At 44.0% G+C, this 21,917-nt stretch overlaps 1 protein-coding gene across 2 annotated transcripts in view; it reads right to left on the reverse strand.

Annotated features, from left to right (window-relative positions):
• Nucleotides 1-415: 415 nt before the first annotated feature.
• ACBD4 (acyl-CoA binding domain containing 4) overlaps nt 416-21,917 on the reverse strand; it is a 51,640-nt gene continuing 30,138 nt past the window's right edge. For both annotated transcript variants that reach the window (XM_077460072.1, XM_077460073.1), the window contains exons 8-11: nt 21,211-21,334; nt 15,648-15,844; nt 9,275-9,325; nt 416-3,791 (exon numbers count right to left, since the gene is read on the reverse strand). In XM_077460072.1, coding sequence (XP_077316198.1) covers nt 3,684-3,791; nt 9,275-9,325; nt 15,648-15,844; nt 21,211-21,334 — 480 coding nt within the window. In that variant the 3' untranslated portion in view covers nt 416-3,683. The remainder of the gene's footprint in view (nt 3,792-9,274; nt 9,326-15,647; nt 15,845-21,210; nt 21,335-21,917) is intronic.

Raw genomic sequence — 21,917 nt, forward strand, 5'->3', positions numbered from 1 at the left:
TCATTCAGTATTTAATAGGATTCAGAAACCATGGGTAAAAAAGTAAATGTCAGCAACACACTGTCTTATAATTCTATGGATGTGAGAAATATTGATTTTCAGAATACAATCAGTAACTGGGTCACTTTATGAGAAATGCTGCAGGCAAGGATTAAATCTCCATGGTAAGAGGATGTATTATTAATTTCCGAATGTGACACCTTCAACAATAACTTTTTAAATATCTTTAACTCGTCACCTGAGGAAAATCATTTTCACATTTCAGTTCTAGTCCACGGCAGTTCGTCGCTTTCTCTCTGAATTGACTTCCATGGCTCATTGTTGAGGCAAACCGGACTATGTGCAGCAGTCGGTCTGTAGCAAGCCCCGGCATGTATTAGCAGTCAGAATAATAGCTACAATGAAGATACTGGAGTATATTTAGAGAATTGCTTTATTGGTTTACACAGGTTGTTTGTAAAATTGTTGTTCATTTTCTCAGCTTGAAGAATTTGGTTTGTGTATTATGTAAGGACAAGTCCATCCAAAACTGATATTAGCACGGGTGTTCGGTAACAGAATTATGTAAACACAAGGATGCTGGTTTAAATTTATACAAGAAATTACAGCTCTGCCAACTGCCATTGCAGAGTGAAGGGTCATAAGAAGACGCTTGCGGAAGCAAAATAAAATACCCAGTACTTCTGGGTATGAGCAAGCATGTGACCCACTCCCTTTCTCCAATATTGAAACACTGGGATATTTACTAAAAACCGGTGCACTCAGAATTTGGTGCTGCTGTGCATGGTAGCCAATCAGCTTGTTCAATTAGGGGTTTGGCAATAAAACCTGGATGCTGACTGGTTTCTATGCAGAGCTGCACCAGATTGTGCACTCTCCAGTTTAATAAATAACGCCCTGGGTGCCTTAGTGGCCAAATGCTGGGCCTATAATTCCCAGAGGGAGTACAAACAGATGGGTGGAGGGGGGACAAGGAAAAAAAGATTAAGTCCCGATTCACACTTATGCAAGTTGCAGTTTGCATATTGCAGATGCATTTTGCGTTTTTCAATACATGCATTGAAGTCCATGGAACCAAAAACCATAAAAAAGTCCCATAAAATGCACAGATGTGAACTACATCCATAGGAAACTATGTTAAATTGACTGTAGTGTGTTTCTGCAAAACTGAAAACGAAACCAAAAAAATGCATAGGTGTGAACCAAGCCTAAAGTGTTGCTATAGCCATTTTTTTTTAAATAGTTTAGATGTGTGACAGTTTTTTTTTTTTGCTTGCCTGTGTCTGCATTCCATTGGAGAGATTTCCCTTCACGTCCTGTCCCAAGGATAAAACAGCAAGGGAGAGGACATCTCTGAAACAACTGTGAAATTCCCTCTAAGCCCTTGTACACACGGTCGGAGATTCCGACAACCAAATCCGTCTGAGTAATTCCGACGGATTAATTCCGGAAGAGGTCCGGAAGTGATGTTGCATACACACGGTCTGACTAAATTGTCGGAAAATCCGATTGTACATAACGTGATGACGTTATTTTGTTACAACGACACTACGTTCAGGCTAGTAGCCAATAGCTTTGGTCTAGGAATTTGATCGGAGTAGGCTACACATGATCGGAGTATGCCCGATCGGAGCATTTTGTTGGAAAATTTTACCGGCAAGTTGGAAAACTTGGTCCGTCGGATATTCCGATGGAAACAGTCCGATGCAGACCACACACAGTCGGAATATCCGACAAAACGGTCCGATAGGACACATTCCGTCGGAATCTCCGACCGTGTGTACAAGGGCTTAGACAGCTGTCAATGGAGACGGATGTTTCTATAGGAAGATTTTCTTTTTCCCTCACATCCAGTTCTTGTGACAGCTGTAAAACATTATATTCCCCATCACTTTCTATCCTGGTGAGGAGATGAGGGGGCTCTGGTAAGAATGTTTTAACATCTGCTTCTTACCTGCTACAATATTGATTTATAATTGAGCTCAATGGTGTTTTGATTTGTGCAGCCGATGCATATGAATGTGTCCATTAAAAGCTAAAATAAAGAAGCACCATTTAAGTAGCCCTGTTGCTTTGCCCTGCATAGACACTTTAAGGTCTTGGTGAGAGGAGGCCAAGACACACACTGCATATATCTCACTATTGGGCTCTTTAGGAGATACAAGAAGCTAGCAGATGACATCATCCCTTGGGTGCCCATCCAAGACTGAAATGTCAGTTTTGGGTGTGGCTCTTGTCTAAACGTACTGTAGGGACTGGTGTTATTTTTTTCTGGTTTCCGTGCTGTCATTGCTGCTCTGGGTCTGATCTAAAGGCAGGCCTGAACTCATTCCAGTCTCTGAACAGCACTGGATGGAATAAAAACTGATGCAGGGAAATGAAACAGAGATGAACAAGATACCATCTCTGATGTCCATAATGAGCTCTCATATGTTCATTCCGATGAACTAACATTGGGAGTACAACCTTCTTTCTCAGGTTGAATTGCGCTGACCTAATTAAGAGGTCACATTTAGTGGGCCTGGAAAAACAGAGTAGGGCATTACTGACCTAAGTCATGGTTAGCGCCATGTCCACTGCCATGTCCTAACCAGCTCTGCGCTCATTATCTTTACTTCTGCAGCGCCATGATCATTCTCTTGCATTGAACATTAAAGCAGTTCTTCAGTTGGTTCTGCAAAAACTAGCTCTATGCTCCTTTTTCCCTGACTACAGTTGCATTCCTCATCCTTTCTTCACCAGCCAAGTTTATCATATTCATATTAATTTTGTTCTTCTTTGCTATTTTAGCTCTGTATTTACTATGCCAGACAGACCAGATCTAGCATTGTTACCAAATATGTGCTTCATTCCAGGTTTTGGCCAGCTATGTACTTACTTTTCAGCCCTGACATGCTTTGTGTTTGCTTCATAGCCCTGACCAGCTATGTGTCCCCATCCTAGTCCTGGACAGCTCAATGCTTGATCCCTATTCTTGATTAGCTCTTTGTTCAATTACTAGTCCTGACCAGCTCTGGGCTCACTTCCTAATCTAGACCAGGTCTGTGCACTTTCTAGTCCTGCCTAACTCTGTGTTTGCTTCTATCCCTGACCAGTTTTTTGCTCCTTTCTTAACCGTGACCTGTTCTGTGCTTGCTTCTATCCCAGGCCAGCTTTACACTCTCTTTCTAGGCCTGACCATTTATAAGCTTACTTCCAAGTTGTAGCCAGCTATGCCATTTTTATGCATGCTTCCAAATCCAGGCCAGCTCTGTCCTTGCCAAATCTATGATCAGTTCTATCCACAAACAGCCCAATACTCATTGTATTGTGTATGATCTCCTGCTGTGCCTATCTCCGTTGTACATTGGCTTTAGTATGTTTGTGTGTCCTTTGTCTTAGCTTTCCCTGGGGTGTTTCAAAGAAAAGGCTATTTATTAGGTAAATCGCCAAGCACTGCAGACACACTGGAGGATATAAAAGAAAACAATGCAATATTATACAGAGTACAAGAAAAGATTGAGATAATTAACCTATTCATTACCAGGCTTAATCAACAAAGCAGCATCACATTTAGTAGTCGTTGAGCCCCAAAATTAGTTTTAAAGCTATTAGAAAGTGACAGCCCCTGCTCATTCGCTTGATTGTCCACTTCCTCAAGAGATAAAATTAAGGGTGTCTGTCAAAAAGGCTCTCAAAAAAGGTCAACTTTTTCTTCCATAAAGTCTTCGAAGCAACCAGTGTACAAAGAAAGGCCACATAACGATGAAAAGGAGGGTCTGGGACTGGGTAATTCCAGAGTTTTGCGGCTTCTGTGCGGAGAGGCAAGAGATGAGGATATTAGTCTTTCCTTAAATTATATGGACATTGATTAGAGTCTAACAATTTACATGAGCATCTGTAAATTTGCATTCAAATATACAAGATGGCAAAATTATGTTTTAAAGGGGTTGTAAAGGTAAATGTTTTTTCATCTTAATGCATTCTATGCATTAAGGTGAAAAACATCTGATACTGCCTGCGCCCCCCCCCCCCTGTTTTACTTACCTGACCCCTCCAAAATCCCGCACTCGCCCCCGCCATCCTCTTCACCGCTCAGCCTGGCCGCTGATTGGCTGGAGTGGATGGATAGAAAGCAGAGCAGCCATTGGCTCGCGCTGCTGTTAATCACATCCACTGACGCGGAGCACCGGGGGGCGGGGCCATGTGATACAGCGAGCGGCTATAGCCGCCGGCTGTATCACGGGAGCGCGCCCGCAGATGCTTCTCACCATGCTAGGGAGCTCACATGAACGTGAGAAGTACCTGCGGGAGGAAGCAGAGACAGCCGCCGAGGGACCCCAGAAGAGCAGGTTCGGGGCCACTCTGTGCAAAACGAGCTGCACAGTGGAGGTAAGTATAATATGTTTGTTATTTAAAAAAAAAAAACAATTACTTTACAATCCCTTTAAGTTATTGCTTTTTTATTTTTTTACTAAAGCACTGTATGTGTTGGTCTTTAGAACCTTTTATTTACTGTGCTTCCTGTACATTCCTTTGTTATATCTTTAACAGTGCAATGGGAGAAAATGCTGGTCCAAGTCATCTGGTTGCATGATTAGAAGAACCCAGACAGCAAGCAATTGTGCTGCAAGTTTGAAATGACTTGCTAAGCTATTGCTAGGCTTGCCAGGCTTCACAAGTTTGTTGCACAATTGCAGCAAGTCCGCAATGCATGACTCCAGATCAGCTTTCTTTGCAAACAAGTCTGCTGCAAGTTCTGGTTTAGTAATTTTGTGCAATAGTCATCTCACCAGATGGGTCACTGTGGCTGAATTTTCATGCTGTAGACTTGCAGAGCTCTTGGTGTAGACTCATAACTGCAACTTTGCTCTTGCTAGAGACTTGCCACGCACATTTGCTACAAACTGGAAAAGTGTCAACTAGAACTTGTGCTTCAAGTGCTCTGAGAGTGTACAACTTGCCAGTGAAAACATGCAGCAAGTTAACAAGACTTGCAATTTAACACTGCATTTGTGGAAAGTTATCCTTGCTATCTGGGAATCTGCACTCTGATCTGCAAATGTAGAGAAAATAGGACCAAAAATTTAGGATACTGATGACATCAGCAATATTAAGGAATAAAAAGCAGTTTTATCCATTTACATGCTGGTCATACACTGATCGATTTGACAGTTCTTTCTGGCTCGGCCATGCAAATTTTCTACAGACTGGAAAAGTGTCAACTAGAACATGTGCTGCAAGCAGGGCCGGACTAGCCTACGAGAATACCGGGACATTTCCCAGTAGGCTGCCTGCACTGGGGCCGCTTTGAGCTGTGGCTGCAGTGCTACCTTCCCTCCTCCTCCCCCTCTTATTTTTAAATGTCACACGCAGCGGTCTCCCCGCTTTGTCAGGGAGCTGAGTCTGCAATGTACTTCGGCCGCTCTGTGACAAAAGTCCTGTCTCCTCCCAGACCAGGTCATGTGATAGGCAGAACACTGCGTCTATTTCCTGCCATTAGATCAGTGTTCTTTCTATCATATGAACTGGTCTAGAAGGAGGCGGGACTTTCATCACAGTGCGGCCGACGTGCATTTCAGACTAAGCTCCGTGACACAGCGGGGAGACCGATGTGTGTAATCCAGGCACTGACTGGTGAGGTTGTATGGACGAGCACAGTGAGGCTTATTGATGGGCACAGTGAGGCTGCATGAATGGGCACAATGAAACTGCAAGGACGGGCACAGTGGGGCTGCATGAATGGGCGCAGTGAGGCTGCATGGATGGGCGCATTCAGGTAGGCTGCATTAATGGCCACAGTGAGGCTGTATGGACGGGCACTGTGAGGCTGTATTGATGGACACAGTGAGGCTGAATTTGATGGGCACATTGAGGCTGCATGGATGGGCACAGTGAGGCTGCATGGATGGAAACATTGAAGCTGCATGGATGGAAACATTGAGGCTGCATGGATAGGCACATTCAGGTAGACTGCATTAATGGGCAGTGAGGCTGCATGGACGGGCACATTTAGGCTGCATTGATCTCTTGTAATATGCCCGCAACCTCTGACCATCTCCTGTATCATGTCTGCTGTCAAGAGTGGTAGTCCCGCCAGGATGGGGCCATGGGAGAAGTCAGATGTGTGTCGACTGTGGAGAGGAGACTATAGGATAAAACCAAAGCCACCAAGCTGGAGCCCGCTGACTAAGCCCTGGACGGTGCACCTGAGAGGAGGTCAGTAACAGCACCACTAGGCCAGTCTGAGGGGGGGGGGGGGGGGGGGTCACTGATGTAAGGGGGAGTAAATACAATAATGTAAGGGGGCACTTACAGTATATGTAAGATATGTGCTTTCATATCTGACTTATCTATATATAATACATATATGTCTCATGTATAATTTCATATCTGTCTTCTCTATATATAATACACTCTTCAAATGTGCTTTAAAATGCATGGTTTTCTCTTTTATGAATAATAAAATTACATAATGATGTTGGGCTAGTATAATAATGCTATGGGGCTGGTATGACATTTTTTCCAGGGCTGGTTTTTATTCCCAATCTGGCCCTGGCTGCAAGTGCTCTGCAAGCGTACAACTCACCAGTGAAAATGTGCAGCAAGTTAACAGACTTACAATTCAACACTGCCACAAATTTGTGGAAAGTTATACTTGCTATCTGGGAATGTATGGCCAGTTTTAGCCGTGAGTAGTTGGGAATGCACGGCGCCACCTTCCTCCTATATTTATGCCTCTACATTTGTGTCGCCCTCTTGGTACCCTTCCACATTCTGTGTGCATTGCCCCTTTCCCTTTTTACACAAAACTGCACACTTGTTTTAATTATTGCTGTATAGCATATTATCCGAATATATACTGTATATGTTATTTAAATATATATATTATTCATGAACATGTCAAAGCTGAACTTCAGGCAAATAGTTAAATACACATTGAAGTAAGGGAGCTATTTTAGTTGTTCAAGGATTTGCATGTCTATCCAGTCAGTCCCATGATTTAAACAGAGTATACAGTCAGGCTGGTATCCTCACTTTTTCTCTGCTGCATTTAAAAGAGAAGTATGGAAAAATTAAACATTTCGGTGGATGCAGCATTGATCCGATGCTGCATCTGTCCCCTGCCGGCTCTGCAGTGAGAACTGAGCGATCAAACACCGCGATCAAACACCGCTGATCACTCAGTTCTTTCCTGCTCTCTGAGCAGAGAAACTGCCAGTCACCAGCACACTGCTCTGCCCCTTCAAAGCTCACTGGGCTGTGGAGGGAGCAGGAGGGGCTGGCTCAGGCTCTCAGCAGATCGCCGGTCCAGTCCAAAGTTCTGGGTGGATCCTGACCATATGGTCGGGATCTTTCCCAAGCCTGGACTTCCTGAGTGATGTCAGCCATAAGCAGATTTTAGCCCAACTCTTACCTCCACTGTGCAGCTCGTTTTGCACAGAGAGGCCCCGAACCTGGTCTTCTGGGGTCCCCCAACGGCTCTCGTGGCTCCTGCCCACATCAGATAACCCTCCTAGCAGAAGCGATCCCCTAGAGGGGGTTACCTTACGGGCACGCTCCCGAGTCCAGCATTCAGCATCCATAGACGCCGAATGTATGACTCTGCCCTGTCCCCAGTGCGCCAGTGTCATTTGATTTGACTGACAGCGGCGGGAGCCAATGACTGCGCTGCTATCAATCTATCCAATCAAGAGCCGAGAACCCCCTGCAGAGAGACAGCGTTCCCCGCCGGGTCGAGTTCCAGGGCTCAGGTAGGTAAAACAGGGGGGCCGGTCACTGCCAGGTGTTTTTTCACCTTAATGCAAAGGATACATTAAAGTGGAAGAACACAAGGGTTTAAACCCCTTTAAGGTCACCTCCTTGACTCCAACTTGTGATTGGACAGTCAAGGAGTAGAAGCAGTTCACCCGTGTTACTTGCCAACTCATCTACTTGCAACACATGATTGGCTTCTTATGCTTCCTCTCCTCTTTCAATCTGAGCACTGCTGTACAGGGACTGCAAAAGGCTGATGCCAAATCAAAGTTACGTACTTACCTTAGCTGCCTTTTATTACACATTTCATTATTTTGCTATGAATACATCACAGCAATAGTTGGTCTTTTTCATATCTACTTGGAGTTCAGCTTTAATATTAAGGTGGCCATAGAAGGATTGTTTTTTTTATTCTTTTTGACTGATCTGAAAAAAACTAACGGATTTCCCTATCCACACATTCAAGATGGATGAAGGAATCCTGCCTGCTGTGTTATTGTATTCTGACAGCAGGGAATCCCCTGCTGTCAGAATACACTGATCAGCACTGCAGCCAAGGACAATTTTCCAACATTCCCATTCATAGTTAATAGGTGAGGTTGAAACAAGACACAAGCCCATCAAGTCCAACGTATGTGTGTGAGAAGCCGATTGTTAGGCTGACTTTCTGCCCAGGAACAGCCATAGATGGATTGAAATTCTGTTGGTCCCTGTTGAACTGGCCAAATTTTGATCCATCTATTCTCAGCTTTATTCTAGGATCAAAGGAAAATTCTCCAACATTCCTGTCTGGGAGAAGCCGGCTACACGTGGGCCAAATGTTAGGCTTAAAAAGAAAAGGCCTGTGTGTATGTCGGTCTGTCCAACAAAAGCCATCTTCTATCGGACAGGCGTGCTGGAAAACCAGTATCTGACCGACTTCAGATCAGCGCTCTCAGCCAATGGCAGAAGAAAAACAAATAGTGTGTACCCGGCTTTAGATTAACTACCCACCCAGGAACGGCCATAGAAGGGTTCAAATTCAGTTGCTCCATGTTGAACTGGCCAAATTTTCTATTCTTAGCTTTACTCTAGCACCAATTGGCTGCAGCACTGAGTGAAATAAAAATTTGGCAACATTCTTGTTCGAGAGAAGCCAATTTATAGATTGACTTCCCGCCCAGGAATGGCCATAGATGGATCAAAATTTGGTTGGTGCCTGCTGAGCTGGTCAAATTTTGATCCATCTATTTCCAGCTTTACCCGAACACCAATTGGCTGCAGCATGGATTGAAGGAAAATTTTCCAACATTCCTGTTCGAGAGAAGTCGATTGTTAGATTGACTTATCTATAGCAGGAACGGCCATAGACATAGACTGTAGATCGAAATTCAGTTGGCCCCTGCTGAACTGATCAAATTTCGATCCATCTATCTATGCCCATCTTTACTCTAGCACCATAGACTTTTATTTAGCAAACATAATGTACAACACATATAGTTGTTCTATGTGCTCCTGTCTTCAACACCCCTATGCCACTCTCACAACACTAGCATACCGGGTGTTTGGGTGATCTGTGCATTCGTTCACGTATGTACTGTTGTTGATCCTGTTAGAGATAAAAGGTTCTTTGTGTTAATAACAAATACATACTTAGCAACTTAAAAATCAAAAGTTCTAATCAATGCAGTCCTATAATTATTACACAAAGGGAAAATTAACCCTACATTCTGAGAATGCCTACCTGCATAAATGTATTTGAAACAAGGACTGTTTGTTGTTGCAAATAGCAAACAATCAGCTTCTTCCTTTCTTGCTATCAGTGAGGTTTAGGAAGGGAGATCCTCAATTGTTGCTATGGGCAACAAAAACTGTTCTTTTACACAATACATCTTGAGTCATTAATAATTATTCTTAGCTTACTATCGATCACCTGCTGCTAGGACTTGTACAAAAACAACTAAAGTAACCATAGGGTAGATGTGACTTATTATATTACAGGTCTATGTGTTCTCACTATGACTACATCTAATCTACTCATTAATGCTGGCTGTACTGAATACACGTTCATGGATTTGGTGCTGGGCACAGTAGGCTTGCACTTGGAGGAGGAGGTTAGTTGGGGACTTTTCTTCTTCTATTTGTAATAAAACAAACCACAAGGCAATATACAGCCTGAATCTCATTCAATTCCTGCTGAATTGGTTAAAATTCAAGCTGTGGGTGACTCTGCAAGCGCCACCCAGCTTGACAAAAGTTGATTTAAAAAATCCAGTGGGCTGGGTGGAAAATGATTGGCCAAACAGTGACTGCATCAGGTGTATTCAGGCAGTTGTGGATGCTGTGGCTGCTGAAAACAATAGCCGACAATGGAGATTCCTATATACATTCTGTTTACCGTGGTTAGGAGGAGCAATTGCTTTTTTACTAGTTGAGCCTGTGGGCTGGACGAGACAAATGAAGCATTGCATGGCTATTCCTAAATCGGATCTTCACCCTGAAGAGCATGTTGAGCTTCCCCGCCTCCTCCCCTTCTCTCTCCTACACATGGAAGTTTTCTTTTTCATTTTTAACAGTTTTTCAATTGAGCTGCAAAGCAGCTCTTCTACAACTGTCCTCTAGGTGAGAATCCCCCCCCCCCACCCCACTGCATGTTCAGATGCGCCAGTGTGTTCGGGTCCCGAGAAAGCACTGCAGCATCATGGGATTTTTATTGACAGCAGTGGGAGCCAATGGCTGAGCTGCTATAAATCTATCCAATCAAGAGCCGAGAACCCTCCGCAGAGAGACACAGCGTGCCCCCACCGGGTCAAGTTCCAGGGCTCAGGTAAGTAAAACAGGGGGGGCTGGGGTCGGTCAATGCCAGGTGTTTTTTCACCTTAATGCATATGATGCATTAAGGTAAAAAAACACGAAGGTTTACAACCCCTTTAAGGTCACCTCCTTGGCTCCAACTTGTGATTGGACAGTCAAGGAGTAGAAGCAGTTCCCCCCTGTGTTACTTGCCAACTAATGTACATGCAACACACCTGATTGGCTTCTTGTGCTTCCTCTCCTCTTTCAATCTGAGCGCTGCTGTACAGGGACTCCAAAAGGCTGATGCCAAATCAAAGTTATGTACTTACCTTAGCTGCCTTTTATTACACATTTCATTATTTTGCTATGAATAAATCACAGCAATAGTTGTTTTTTTCATATCTACTTGGAGTTCAGCTTTAAGATTAAGCTGGCCATAGATGGATTGTTTTTTTCTTATTCTTTTTTGGCTGATCCAAAAAAATCGAACGGATTTCCACACATTCAAGGTGGGTGAAGGAATCTTGCCTGCTGTGTTATTGTATTCTCTGCTGTCAGAATACACTGATCAGCACTGCAGCCAAGGACAATTTTCCAACATTCCCATTCATAGTTACACAGTAGGTGAGGTTGAAAAAAGAAACAAGTCCATCAAGTCCAACCTATGTCCAACCTATGTGTGTGATTCGAGAGAAGCCAATTGTTAGATTGACTTTCTGCCCAGGAAGAGCCATAGATGGATCGAAATTCTGTTGGTCCCAGCTGAACTGGCCAAATTTTGATCCATCTATTCCCAGCAATTGCTCATGAGCTGGTTTGCCTGGCTATCTGCGCGCACACAGAGTTTTCCCTGCATGTGCAAAGACTGCTACCAAGGAAGTCCAGGACCTTGTCTGTCTTTGTGTAATCGTGGAAAATCATCTGATGGGTCTGTAAGGAGCCAAATCTCAGAGTCAATGAGCACATCTGCCATTATGGTGGTGCCGAGGCGGGCGGGGGGTTGAGTTACTCCTAGGCAGGACTTCAGTTCTGCTTTAAGCTGACTATACGTGGCCTGAATTTTTTTGCTTATTCCTAAAATTCCAGCTGTGAGTAGCCCTGTGACCACCACTGAGGTTTAAAACAGGGTTTCTGATTGTACTGTAACCTGGCTGCTTAGAAAACATCCCTGTATATCTAATACTGTATTAGTGTTCCTGTGCTAGTTAGGCAAGATACTAAGGGAAAAAATGTATCTCTTTCCTACACCAATTGATGATAAGGTCCGCACTGAGCTCATAACTCCCGCAAAACCTCACATTCTGAAAAAATGTCACTAGTTGAAGCTCAACTGAGCTATCAGTTTAATCAGCTAAAGACATTCCATGCACATTAAGCAAAAGGTGAGTAATGTATTATTGTTTATTTTCTTTAGAATGCAAATATAACCTAAGTAGAAAAGCCTGTCTCTTGCTAGAATGCTGTAGAGAAGGACTGTTGCTCTCTATGTGGAAGCGGTGGTTTCTCTGCAGAGGTCCAACATATCCACCGCTAAGTCAGACCTATAGCTCTGCAATCAGTAAAGCTTAGAAAGCAAAGGTTCTTCTTTGTAGCATGCTGGCAGTGTACAGGCTTTTCTACTCAGGCTATGACTACTTTCTACAGAACCATAAGACATAAAGAACCGCGAGGCCGGCCACAGTTCGAATCTGCTGAACTGGTCGAGGTTCGAACCGTTAATGGGCAGGCTGAAAGTACCAAGTTGATCGATCTTAATGGGCAGGCTGAAAGTACCAAGTTGATCGATCTATCAAATTGGGTAAATGTTAGCCTTCCCCACACTATCCAAATGGGGAAAAAAAAAAAAACTGTTTTAGGCTGCCATACACTTGCCGACCAGTCAAGTACCTGGCAAGTCATTAATCTTCAAGTGTTTGTACCAGGGTGGTGCCAGCAGCTTGCAAATGGTATCCCAGTACCATTTTTTTAGAGCTGGCAGTCAGCTCTTTTGTAATAGCAATTGAAGTGGCTAACTAGCTGCTATTATAAGCAGCTGGAGGAGACGTTCCCCCTCTCTCCTCTGCGGCTTGCCCAGGCTGTCACCGGGACTGCGTTTGGTATAGTAACCCATAAGCAATGACATGACATCACTTACGGTTTACCCAGATCTCAACAGTGCCATTTTCATAAAAATCAAGAGCATTCAAAAACACAGATCTTGGTGTTTTGAATGCTTTTAAGAGCAAAGGAGGGATTTGGGGTCTTATAGATCCCAGATCTCTCCGTAAAGAGTACCTGTTACATGCCTATTGCTGTCACAAGGATGTTTACATTCCTCGTGACAGCAATGAAAGTGATCAAAAATAAAATTTAAAGCAGCAGTGTAAATTTTAAAACAACAAAATTAATAAAAGAAAAAAAAAAAGAAGAGAAATTAAAGTGCTCCCGCCCACCCGTGCTTGCATGCAAAGGTAAACAGATGCATCGGTCCTGCATGTCTGCAAACAGCAATCATCCCACACATGTAAGGTATCCCCACAAACGTCAAATCATGGGCAATAATTCAGACCTCCGCTGTAAATCTAAAGTGGTAAACTGTAAAGGCTTTTAAAGCGTCACCTATGGACAGTAAGATTTAGGTACTTTGTCGCCACTGCATGGGCATGCGCAATTGTAATGTTTAGTATCTATTTGCTTGGCATAACATTGTCTTTTATAATTTACAAAAAAATTGGGGTAGGAATTTAGTTTTTTTGCATTAAACAAAGTGTATTTCTTCCAAAAAATTGCGCTTGAAAAAATGCTGCACAAATACTGTTCGACGTAAAAAATTGCAAGACCCACCAATTTATTCTAAGGCCTCTGCTTTAAAAAAGTATATAATGTTTGGGGGGTTGTAAGTAATTTTCTATAAAAAAAGAACCTGTTACCAAAAAGTGGTTAACAGCAAAAGAAGGTTTGTAATAGAAAGCAGTAAGAACTTAAATTAAATTTGCCTAAAATTGTGCGATATGTGTAATACATGTTTGGGGCATATATACACGTATACATAGCTAGAGTTTCACCTTAAAGAACATGTCCCTTTTGAAATAGGTTATCATTCAACTAGTTTAATTTAATGCTGTGAAACTTTTTTTCTTCCTTACGTTTCATAGATTGTTGGTCTGACTTTGGGCTTGGAGTCTTACAGAGCCTATGACTGATATGCATACTTGTTCCAAGTCAGTGACTCACAAAGTACGGAAGCCAATGAGCAGCGTGATAGTTAAAGGATAAGTTCACCTTTGTAAAAAAATGCACATCTTTTTGCAGGTATAAAAATGTGTGTTTATTATTGTTGTTATTATTATTATTTTATTAGGAGCCTGGAAAGTAATGCACCTGCAATCAGCAGATTATGGGTGCAATGCAGAGCTCTTACAGACTGTCAGTGTAGCTGTCTGCTTGTACATCGTATGGGCAGGCAGACACACACTGACAGGAAGAATCAATAAACTACAATGAGTGCTCAACGGAGCCTTGGTAGTTCATTGAGAACTACAAGCTGACAGCTTCAAAAGACTGACAGTACTTGTAATTCTCACAATCTTGTCTTCTTAAAAATTGTGACAGTGAGTGGTGGGAGAAGATCCCCTGCTCGCTGTGACAACAGGGGATAGGAGGGGTGCAGAAGGCTTCCGCATCTATAAATTTTTCATGAAAGATGAACTTATCCTTTAGGCAACTAGTATTTTAACCACATCAGGACCAAGCACCCTATAGCAGTTTTAGAAACCAGACATCAGGGACCTGGATGTGACGTGACCGGAAGGCGCCTCGATGTACGTTCTGTTTTACAACGTCATCAGGAAGCGTGGCAGTGACGCTTCCTGATGATGTTGTAAAATGAAACGTATGTTGAGACGCCTTGCGGTCATATCCGGGTCCCTGACTTCTTTACATGGCAGTGGAACGCACGCCGACCCACGAGCATGAGCCGGGTGGTGTATGGTTCCTTCCTAGTGATTTATGCGGGCTATACTGCAAAGAGGTCACATTTGTCTGGTGAGTAGGAAATCCTAACTGAGCACATCGGGTTTTTTTTTTTTGCATTTACTGCCAAGTGGTGATGATGTTACACTTTATGCTACATTGGTAACTTATTACTGAAGATTATATGGACTTTATAAAGGACTTTTCTTTATTGTTAATTTACATTCACATTTAGCACATTGCACTTTGCTGTATATAATGTGTGAAGTTTAACAGTTTTTACTATCAATTTATGTCACTGTCCTTATAATTGTATTACCACCATTGCACTATTAGCGCCCTCTCATTATTGTTTCTTATCACTGCACATGCTGACGGCAAAGCTATGTAGAAATTATGTCCTATAATGAACACTGTGGGGTTGATTTACTAAAACTGGAGTGCTCAGAATCTGGTGCAGTTGGGGTCCCGCACCTTCCCCATCTCGTGAGCATCGTTGCCGGATGGCAGCTTCTCCCTGGGCTGCAGACTGCTTGTTCACTGCTTGGTTCCCCTGCATGCGTCTTCTCCCTCCTCTCCTCCATGCGCTGTGCATCTCCTGTGGATCAGATCTTCTTTTGGCCCATCGGATGATCTGCTTCCTGATTGGCCAGTAGGAGATTCAGTGTTACAATAGTGAATATTCATTCGTTATTGTAACACAACTGGGTGGGCTCGGAACCCTTTTTTTGAAGCCTATTAGAGCCTCTTCAAACCCTCCCCCCCATTAGAATCCATGCGTCCATCGCCCCTGCATGTAGATCATGGTGCCAGATGCATGGATTTGGGGGGGGGGGGGGGGGTTGGTGGCACCATTGCACCCCTAGTGGACAGGTCGGCACTGCTGCTGAGTGTCTTGGACAATGTTAAGGGTTTTAACCCTTACCTACTTGATTCAAAACTAAAAAACTGTTTTGTCTACAATTTAAATGAGTAGCTTTAGAAACGTCTTCAGTGTTTATACCTGCAGGAGGACAAGTACACCTACAAAACACCCTATCAAAGATACGTCCACCAAAGGTAAGGGATCAGAGTCATGTAACATGTGCCTAAGGGTAACATGAGAACACAATTTCTCATTACAGCTTTTATTATCAGTGATCCTGTTACTCAATCTGATGCAATGTGTCATTATGCTATAATACCTGTAATGCTCGCTCCAGACTTTCTAACCGCTGAAAGAGTCCCTGAACTGAGGCCTGTAGAGCCTCCACCGTGGCAGCAATCTGAGGGCTCAAGTTGTGTGATGAACTTCGGCACTTGTTCTGCAGTTCACTGGACATGTCTGAGCTGTCGGACTCACCAGGATTCCTCAAGCAGGCATTGCTGAAGGACGGTGCCCCTAAATAAAAAAATAAAAAGACAAATGCTTAGGGACCGCCTAGTTTGTTTCTATTCAAAATAACTATTCTATTCATTAGCATAAAGTATTGAAGGCAAAGATGACCAGGCAGCTAGCATTTTCTGAAGGAGCTATGGCAGCCTGCATACTTCTCACTGAACTGATTCCTTTACCATATTTGTCTTACAGTGCATTGAAAAAGTATTCACACCCTTTGAAATTTTCCACATTTTGCCATGTTTCAACACAAAATGGCACAAAAAGACCTGTAGCTATAATTGCAGAAAAAGGTGGTTCTACAATGCATTGACTCAGGGGGACTGAATACAAATGCACACCACACTTTTCACATATTTATGCCACTTTGTGTTGGTCTATCACATAAAATCCCAATAAAATACATTTACTGTTTTGGTTGTAACATGACAAAATGTGGAAAATGTCAAGGGGTATAAATACTTTTTAAAGGCATTTCACAATGCTGCACTCTGCCAGTGGCCAGTTCCAAACCAAACCATTCTGTATACTAAGGAATACAAGGGATGAAATTTGGAGAAAGGAACTGTTCAGTATCTGGAAAACAATGCTGTCATTAAGTGTAACTGTAGCCAGGTTATGGATAATTAGATTTACATATTCCTAACAGCTTTACAACACCTTACTGACACTTGTAGCTGCAGGCACCATGGAGGAATTCATCCTCAAATTTTACAGCAGAAGTAATGAAGTTTTTCAAGTTGTTTTCTCAGCAGGTGGGCATACCCTGTTCCGTCTTCCTAGCAGTAAATCAGTGCTCTTTTCTCCAAGAGTGCCTACTTTGTTTTTACATCAAAAGAATAGAAGGCAGTTGAGCCACTGCTGGGGGAGGGAGCATGGTGAGCTGAGCTCCTGACTTACTGTTTGAAAGGGAGCAGAGTGAGCTAAGCTGAGCTGCTGAGACACTGCTGAGGACCAGTTTGTTATAAAGTAATCCTGAACTGGTTCACAAGGAGAATCACTCCACATAGGTACTCACCACCTAGTGTTCAGCTCATTTTTCTGGCAGGAAGTAGGGCGGGAAGTAGGCCTGCCGTACTGTAAGGTTCATAGAAATACCATTACTGGTAAGTTTAACATAGGTTTTCTCCTATCACCTTCCAGGACAGCACACCTGAGAGGATAATCAAGTAAACATAAGCCTACCTTCAGGGTGGGACCACAGCTTGTAGGGCCTTCTGGCCAAAGGCCAAGTCTTGCTGTGACAACACTTCCACACGGTAGTGCTTCAGGAACGTATCCTGACTGGACCAGGTGGCCGCGCTGCCAATTTTTTCCCAGGAGGCCCCCTGGTTTTTCATCCCAGGAAGTGGATAGTGACCTGGTTGAATGGGCCTTAACCTTTGTTGGTGCTGGGACTCCAGAACTCTCATAAACCAGGGAGATAGCTCCTCTGATCCATCTGGAGACTGAGACTTTAGAAGCCTGAAGTCCCTTCTTTGGCCCAGCGCACAAAACTAGTAGATGATTGGATCTCCTAAACTCTTTTGTTCTCTGTAAATAGGTAAGACACCTTCTTACATCCAGGCAATGACATTTCATTTCTTTATCCTTTTTTGGTTTATCACAAAAAGACAGCAATGTTATATCTTGCATCCTATGAAATAAGGATGCTACCTTTGGTAGATACAAAGGTTCTGGCCTGAGGGTGACTATCTGGCTGTATCAAAAAGAAGGGTTCCTTCATGGACAGCCCTTGCAGGTCCCCAACCCTCCTGGCTTTGGTAATTGCTAACGGAAATTATAGTATTAAGGTTAGAAACTTAAAGAGAACCTCCTCTATAAGTTCAAATGGGTGTTTAGATAACACCTCTAACACCCTTGTCAAGTCCCATGGTGGGAAACTGCCTTTGGAGACTGGGGAAACTCTTTCCCTGGTCACCAAGAAAAGTTCAATGAGGTCTTCCTTTGCCAATCTTGTATAGAGATAGACTGAGAGGTCCGCACCTCTGAACTCGATGGGTGCTGACTACTAGGCACTTGAAACTCCAGGATAAACGGAACAGTGGTGGAGGTCATCTGTTTTCCTTTTCCCTAGGAACAGAAAGTCTTCCAAATTTTGGAGTAAATCTTTTTAGTCATTGGTTTTCTGCTCAGAAGGAGGGTACTTATCACTCTTTCTGAGTAGCCTTTACATTTTAGGATCTGGCACTCACTAACCAGGCTGTGAGCTGGAAAAATTCCGGCCTTGGGTGTAGCACTGGCCCTTGCCCCTGCCAGAGACGATCCGGCCTGTTCCGGACCTTCCATGGCTCTGCCACTGCCATGGATCTTAAGCTTGCAAACCAAGCTCTCTTGGGCCACCAGGGTGCTATCAGCAGGAGCTGGCCTGGGGACTAGGTGAGCTTCTGAAGGACCCGCAGAATCAGTGCTAGGGATGGAAAGGCATATGCCAACCTGTACTGCCAGGTCTGAGTCAGGGCATCCAAGCTTTCTGACTCCCTCTCTTGGGAAATCGAGAAATCTCTCTTTACCTTCCTGTTTTGCCGGTTGGTGAACAGATCTATTTCTGGATTTCTGAAGCGCTGCACCAGAGTTTGAAATACCTTGGGGTTCAGTTCCCATTACCCTGCCTTATTGGCTGACGGCTGAGAAAGTCCGCCTCGGTGTTGCTTGTGCCCTTTATGTGGAAAGGCTGATATGGAGAGAACGTTTCCCTCAACCCAGTCCAGGATCTTCTAGGATAATTCTAGAAGGGGTCTGGACCTGGTGCCTCCCTGGTGACTCAAGTAGGCTACGACAGTGGCGTTGTCTGAGCTTACTTGAACCTCCTTGCTCATGATGCTTTCTTGAAAGGTTTTCAGTGTCTCCCCCACTGCTTTGAGCTCCTTGTAGTTGGATGACATCCGACCTAGTGAGCTGTTCCATTGACCTTGGGCTTTCCTAGGTGGGCCCCCCACCCCTAGGAACTGGCATCGGTGGTAACTTTTACCGGATCCCACTGCGCCCATGGTCTGCATCCCTTTAGGTTTTTGGGTATTGTCCACCACTCTAGGGAGGAAAGGACATGAGGGGAGAGCATTATCTCCTGATCCAGGGACTCCCTCTTTTTGTCCCAGGGGGACAGGAAGAAGAAGTGAAGGACTCTTGAGTGAAGTTGCACCCGGAGTATGGTCGGTATACTTGCCGAAATCAGACCTAGGGTTCTTAGCACCTCCCTTCTGGAGCGTGATGTTTTTTTTTATCAAATCCCTGACTGATAAAGCTAGTTTTGCCACCTTGTCCTTTGGCAAGAAGAGCTTCTGTAGTCTGGTGTCTACTATGTAACCTAGGAAGGTCTTGACCTGTTCTGGTTCGAGGGAGGATTTTGACATGCTGACTTTCCAACCCAGGTTTTCCAGAACTGACATTACCTTGTTGGTGTCTGACCTGACCTGGGTGACTGATGGTCCATAGATCAGCAGGTCGTCCAGGTACTGAATCAGAGATATACCCTGGAGATGCAGAAAGGCTACTGCCTCTTCTAGGATTTTTGTAAAAATCCTTGGGCTGGATGTTAACCTGAATGGGAGGGCTCCCACCTGCCAGTGAAAAACCTCCCCTCCTATGACTACTGCGAACCTCAAGAATGCCTGATGATCCACGTGAATTGGCACAAGCAGGTAGGCATCCTTGAGGTTCAGTGTCGTCATGAAGGGCTCCTTCATGAGGTTTTTGCGTACAGAGTAGATACTCTCTAGATTGTAAGCTCTAACGAGCAGGGCCCTCTGATCCCTCCTGTATTGATTTGTATTGTAAGTGTCCTGTCTGCCCTCATATTGTAAAACGCTGTGCAAACTGTTGGTGCTATATAAATCCTGTATAATAATAATAATAATACTCTCCATAGTAAAATTTTACTATCAGCCGATGCTTTCCTGGCGGCTTGCGAACAACGAATACATGGGAGTAAAATCCTTGGTATTGTTGTTTCTTTTGAACTGGTACCTGCTGTTCTACCAATTCCTGGATACCATCCAGAAGGTCTCATCTTTTCAGAGCATCCCTCTGTGTAAGGGTGATCATAGAGGGAGGTTTTTCCAAACAATTCCAAGCGATAACCTTCTTGTAGGATCTGACAGATGTAAGTGCTGTCCAATATTTTTCCCACTGAGGGACAAAGTGGGACAGCCGACCCCCCCACCCTGATCTTGGTGTCACTTAGTTTCTTTGGTGCCGACCATGGGTGAGGAAAACGATAAATTGTTCTTTTGCATTCCCCTACCGTAGCCCCATCTTCTGCTGGTCTGTTTTTTGGCTCTATGCTGCGTTTTTTTCATTTTTGGGCTTTACTGGGAATTTTTTACCCTTTTCTGAGGACCTAGACAGAATTTTGTCCAGGCCCTGGCCAAACAGCAATGAGCCCTGAAAGGGAAGGCCGCATAGTTTACCCTTTGACGTAACATCTCTTTCCCAGGCCTTAATCCAGACAGCTCTTCTAGCTGAGTTGCTTAAGGCCCCTTTCACACGTGCGGACAGTATGTCCGTATTTCATCCATCCGTTTACGGATGAAATACATCCCTAAGGGATAGCATCCGTCCCCGATATGGTCTGATTATGCAGACGGAGGCAAATCCTATTTTCTATCCGTCCACAGAGCGCATTGGATGAACACGGACAGACGGACCGTGTTCATCCGATCCCCCCATAGGGGAGAGCAGAGATCTGACAGGGCGGTCCCTGCACACTGTCATCTGCCGGCTCAGTGGGGATCAACGGATCCTACCTCCTGCCACTCCCCCAAGTTCCCCCTCCCAACACAAATCCTCCCTAATTTCCTCATGGTGCCCCCCCACCTCACATGATACCACAGTGCCCAGGGCATCAGCCCTTCCTTCCCACTGCTTGTGCCGGCTCAACCTGCTGGCAGTTGCTATGAATTCCCCTTACTTCAAACCCTTGTGCAGAAATTGGTGCGATGGGAATGTTTTAAGTGGTTTACTGCTAAAAGTGGGAAGCAGGTGGAGCTGATCTGCTGAGCAGCTTCAGATTTTCTGCTCGGAAATTTGAGAATACATTGCTCCACACTGTCTGCAGCTACATAGGTTAGTGAGGGCTTGTTTTAAAGCATATTTAGCCCTATTCTTTTAGTTTCTGCAGCAACAGACATCCTTGGACACCACTTTTCCAGCAGACAACCCTATCTATAAATATTGGCAGATTCCATAGAGTGTTGTTTATTACAATTTTGTGCAGTGCTCATATGAATGATACCAGAATCCATGCCCACGCTGTAGTCTTTTAAAATTAAAATAATTTGTTAGACCAATTTGTACACAGCTAGCTGTCATTGTGTGTCAAAAACAAAATTTAATTTACACCCCCCTTCACCAAACACTTCAATCTGTACCTGAGTCATGATCCTTCCGCCTCTCTGCACTGTGCCTCCTGGCCTTAGGCTTTGATTTTTTATGGGTGGTCCCAGAAGCCTGAAGCAAGTGGGGATGAATCACGGAGCCGTCATCTTTAGAGTTCTGCAAGGTAGAAAATCATGGACATAAAGAACTGTCTACTAATGATGGGATAGAAAAATATATCTAAGCCATAACAATTTAGTTTTGTTCAGGGCTATTGCTAGGTTTCTTCAGCAGGGGCACTGACCTAGATCTCCAGCTAAGTTCCCAAGGTATAAGGTCTGCAAATATCTCCTAGAGAGGGTCAAAGAGCCAACTGTTTATGTCTAAGGGGCAGAGCTGCAAATGTACCCTTGTATCAGACACACAGATATCCTTCTTGTTTTGGGCACAAAGTGTATTAGAAGCTTCCAGTCTGGTGTACAGGGCAAGCAGCAGACAGCTATCTCTAAACCTAGGGTCAAGCACTAAATCGCACTGCATCGCACCAAAATGCAATTATTTTAGTAAATATAAACAGCTAAATACCTTTTCTCATCAGCAGTATATAGCAGTCTTGTGTCCAGCTGAGCACTGGTTAAAGCTTGTGGGAGGAGTTTTCAATCTCCTCTGACTGTCCTATGAGGCTGCATGACCCTTAACCCTCTGTCTGAACAGTGCTGATTGGACCTGTGCTGATCACATGCACCCCCCCCCCCCCCTA

This window comes from Lithobates pipiens, unplaced genomic scaffold, assembly GCF_037356315.1.
Source record: "Lithobates pipiens isolate NorthernLeopardFrog02 unplaced genomic scaffold, aLitPip1_a1.2 Scaffold_28, whole genome shotgun sequence".
Taxonomy (NCBI): domain Eukaryota; kingdom Metazoa; phylum Chordata; class Amphibia; order Anura; family Ranidae; genus Lithobates; species Lithobates pipiens.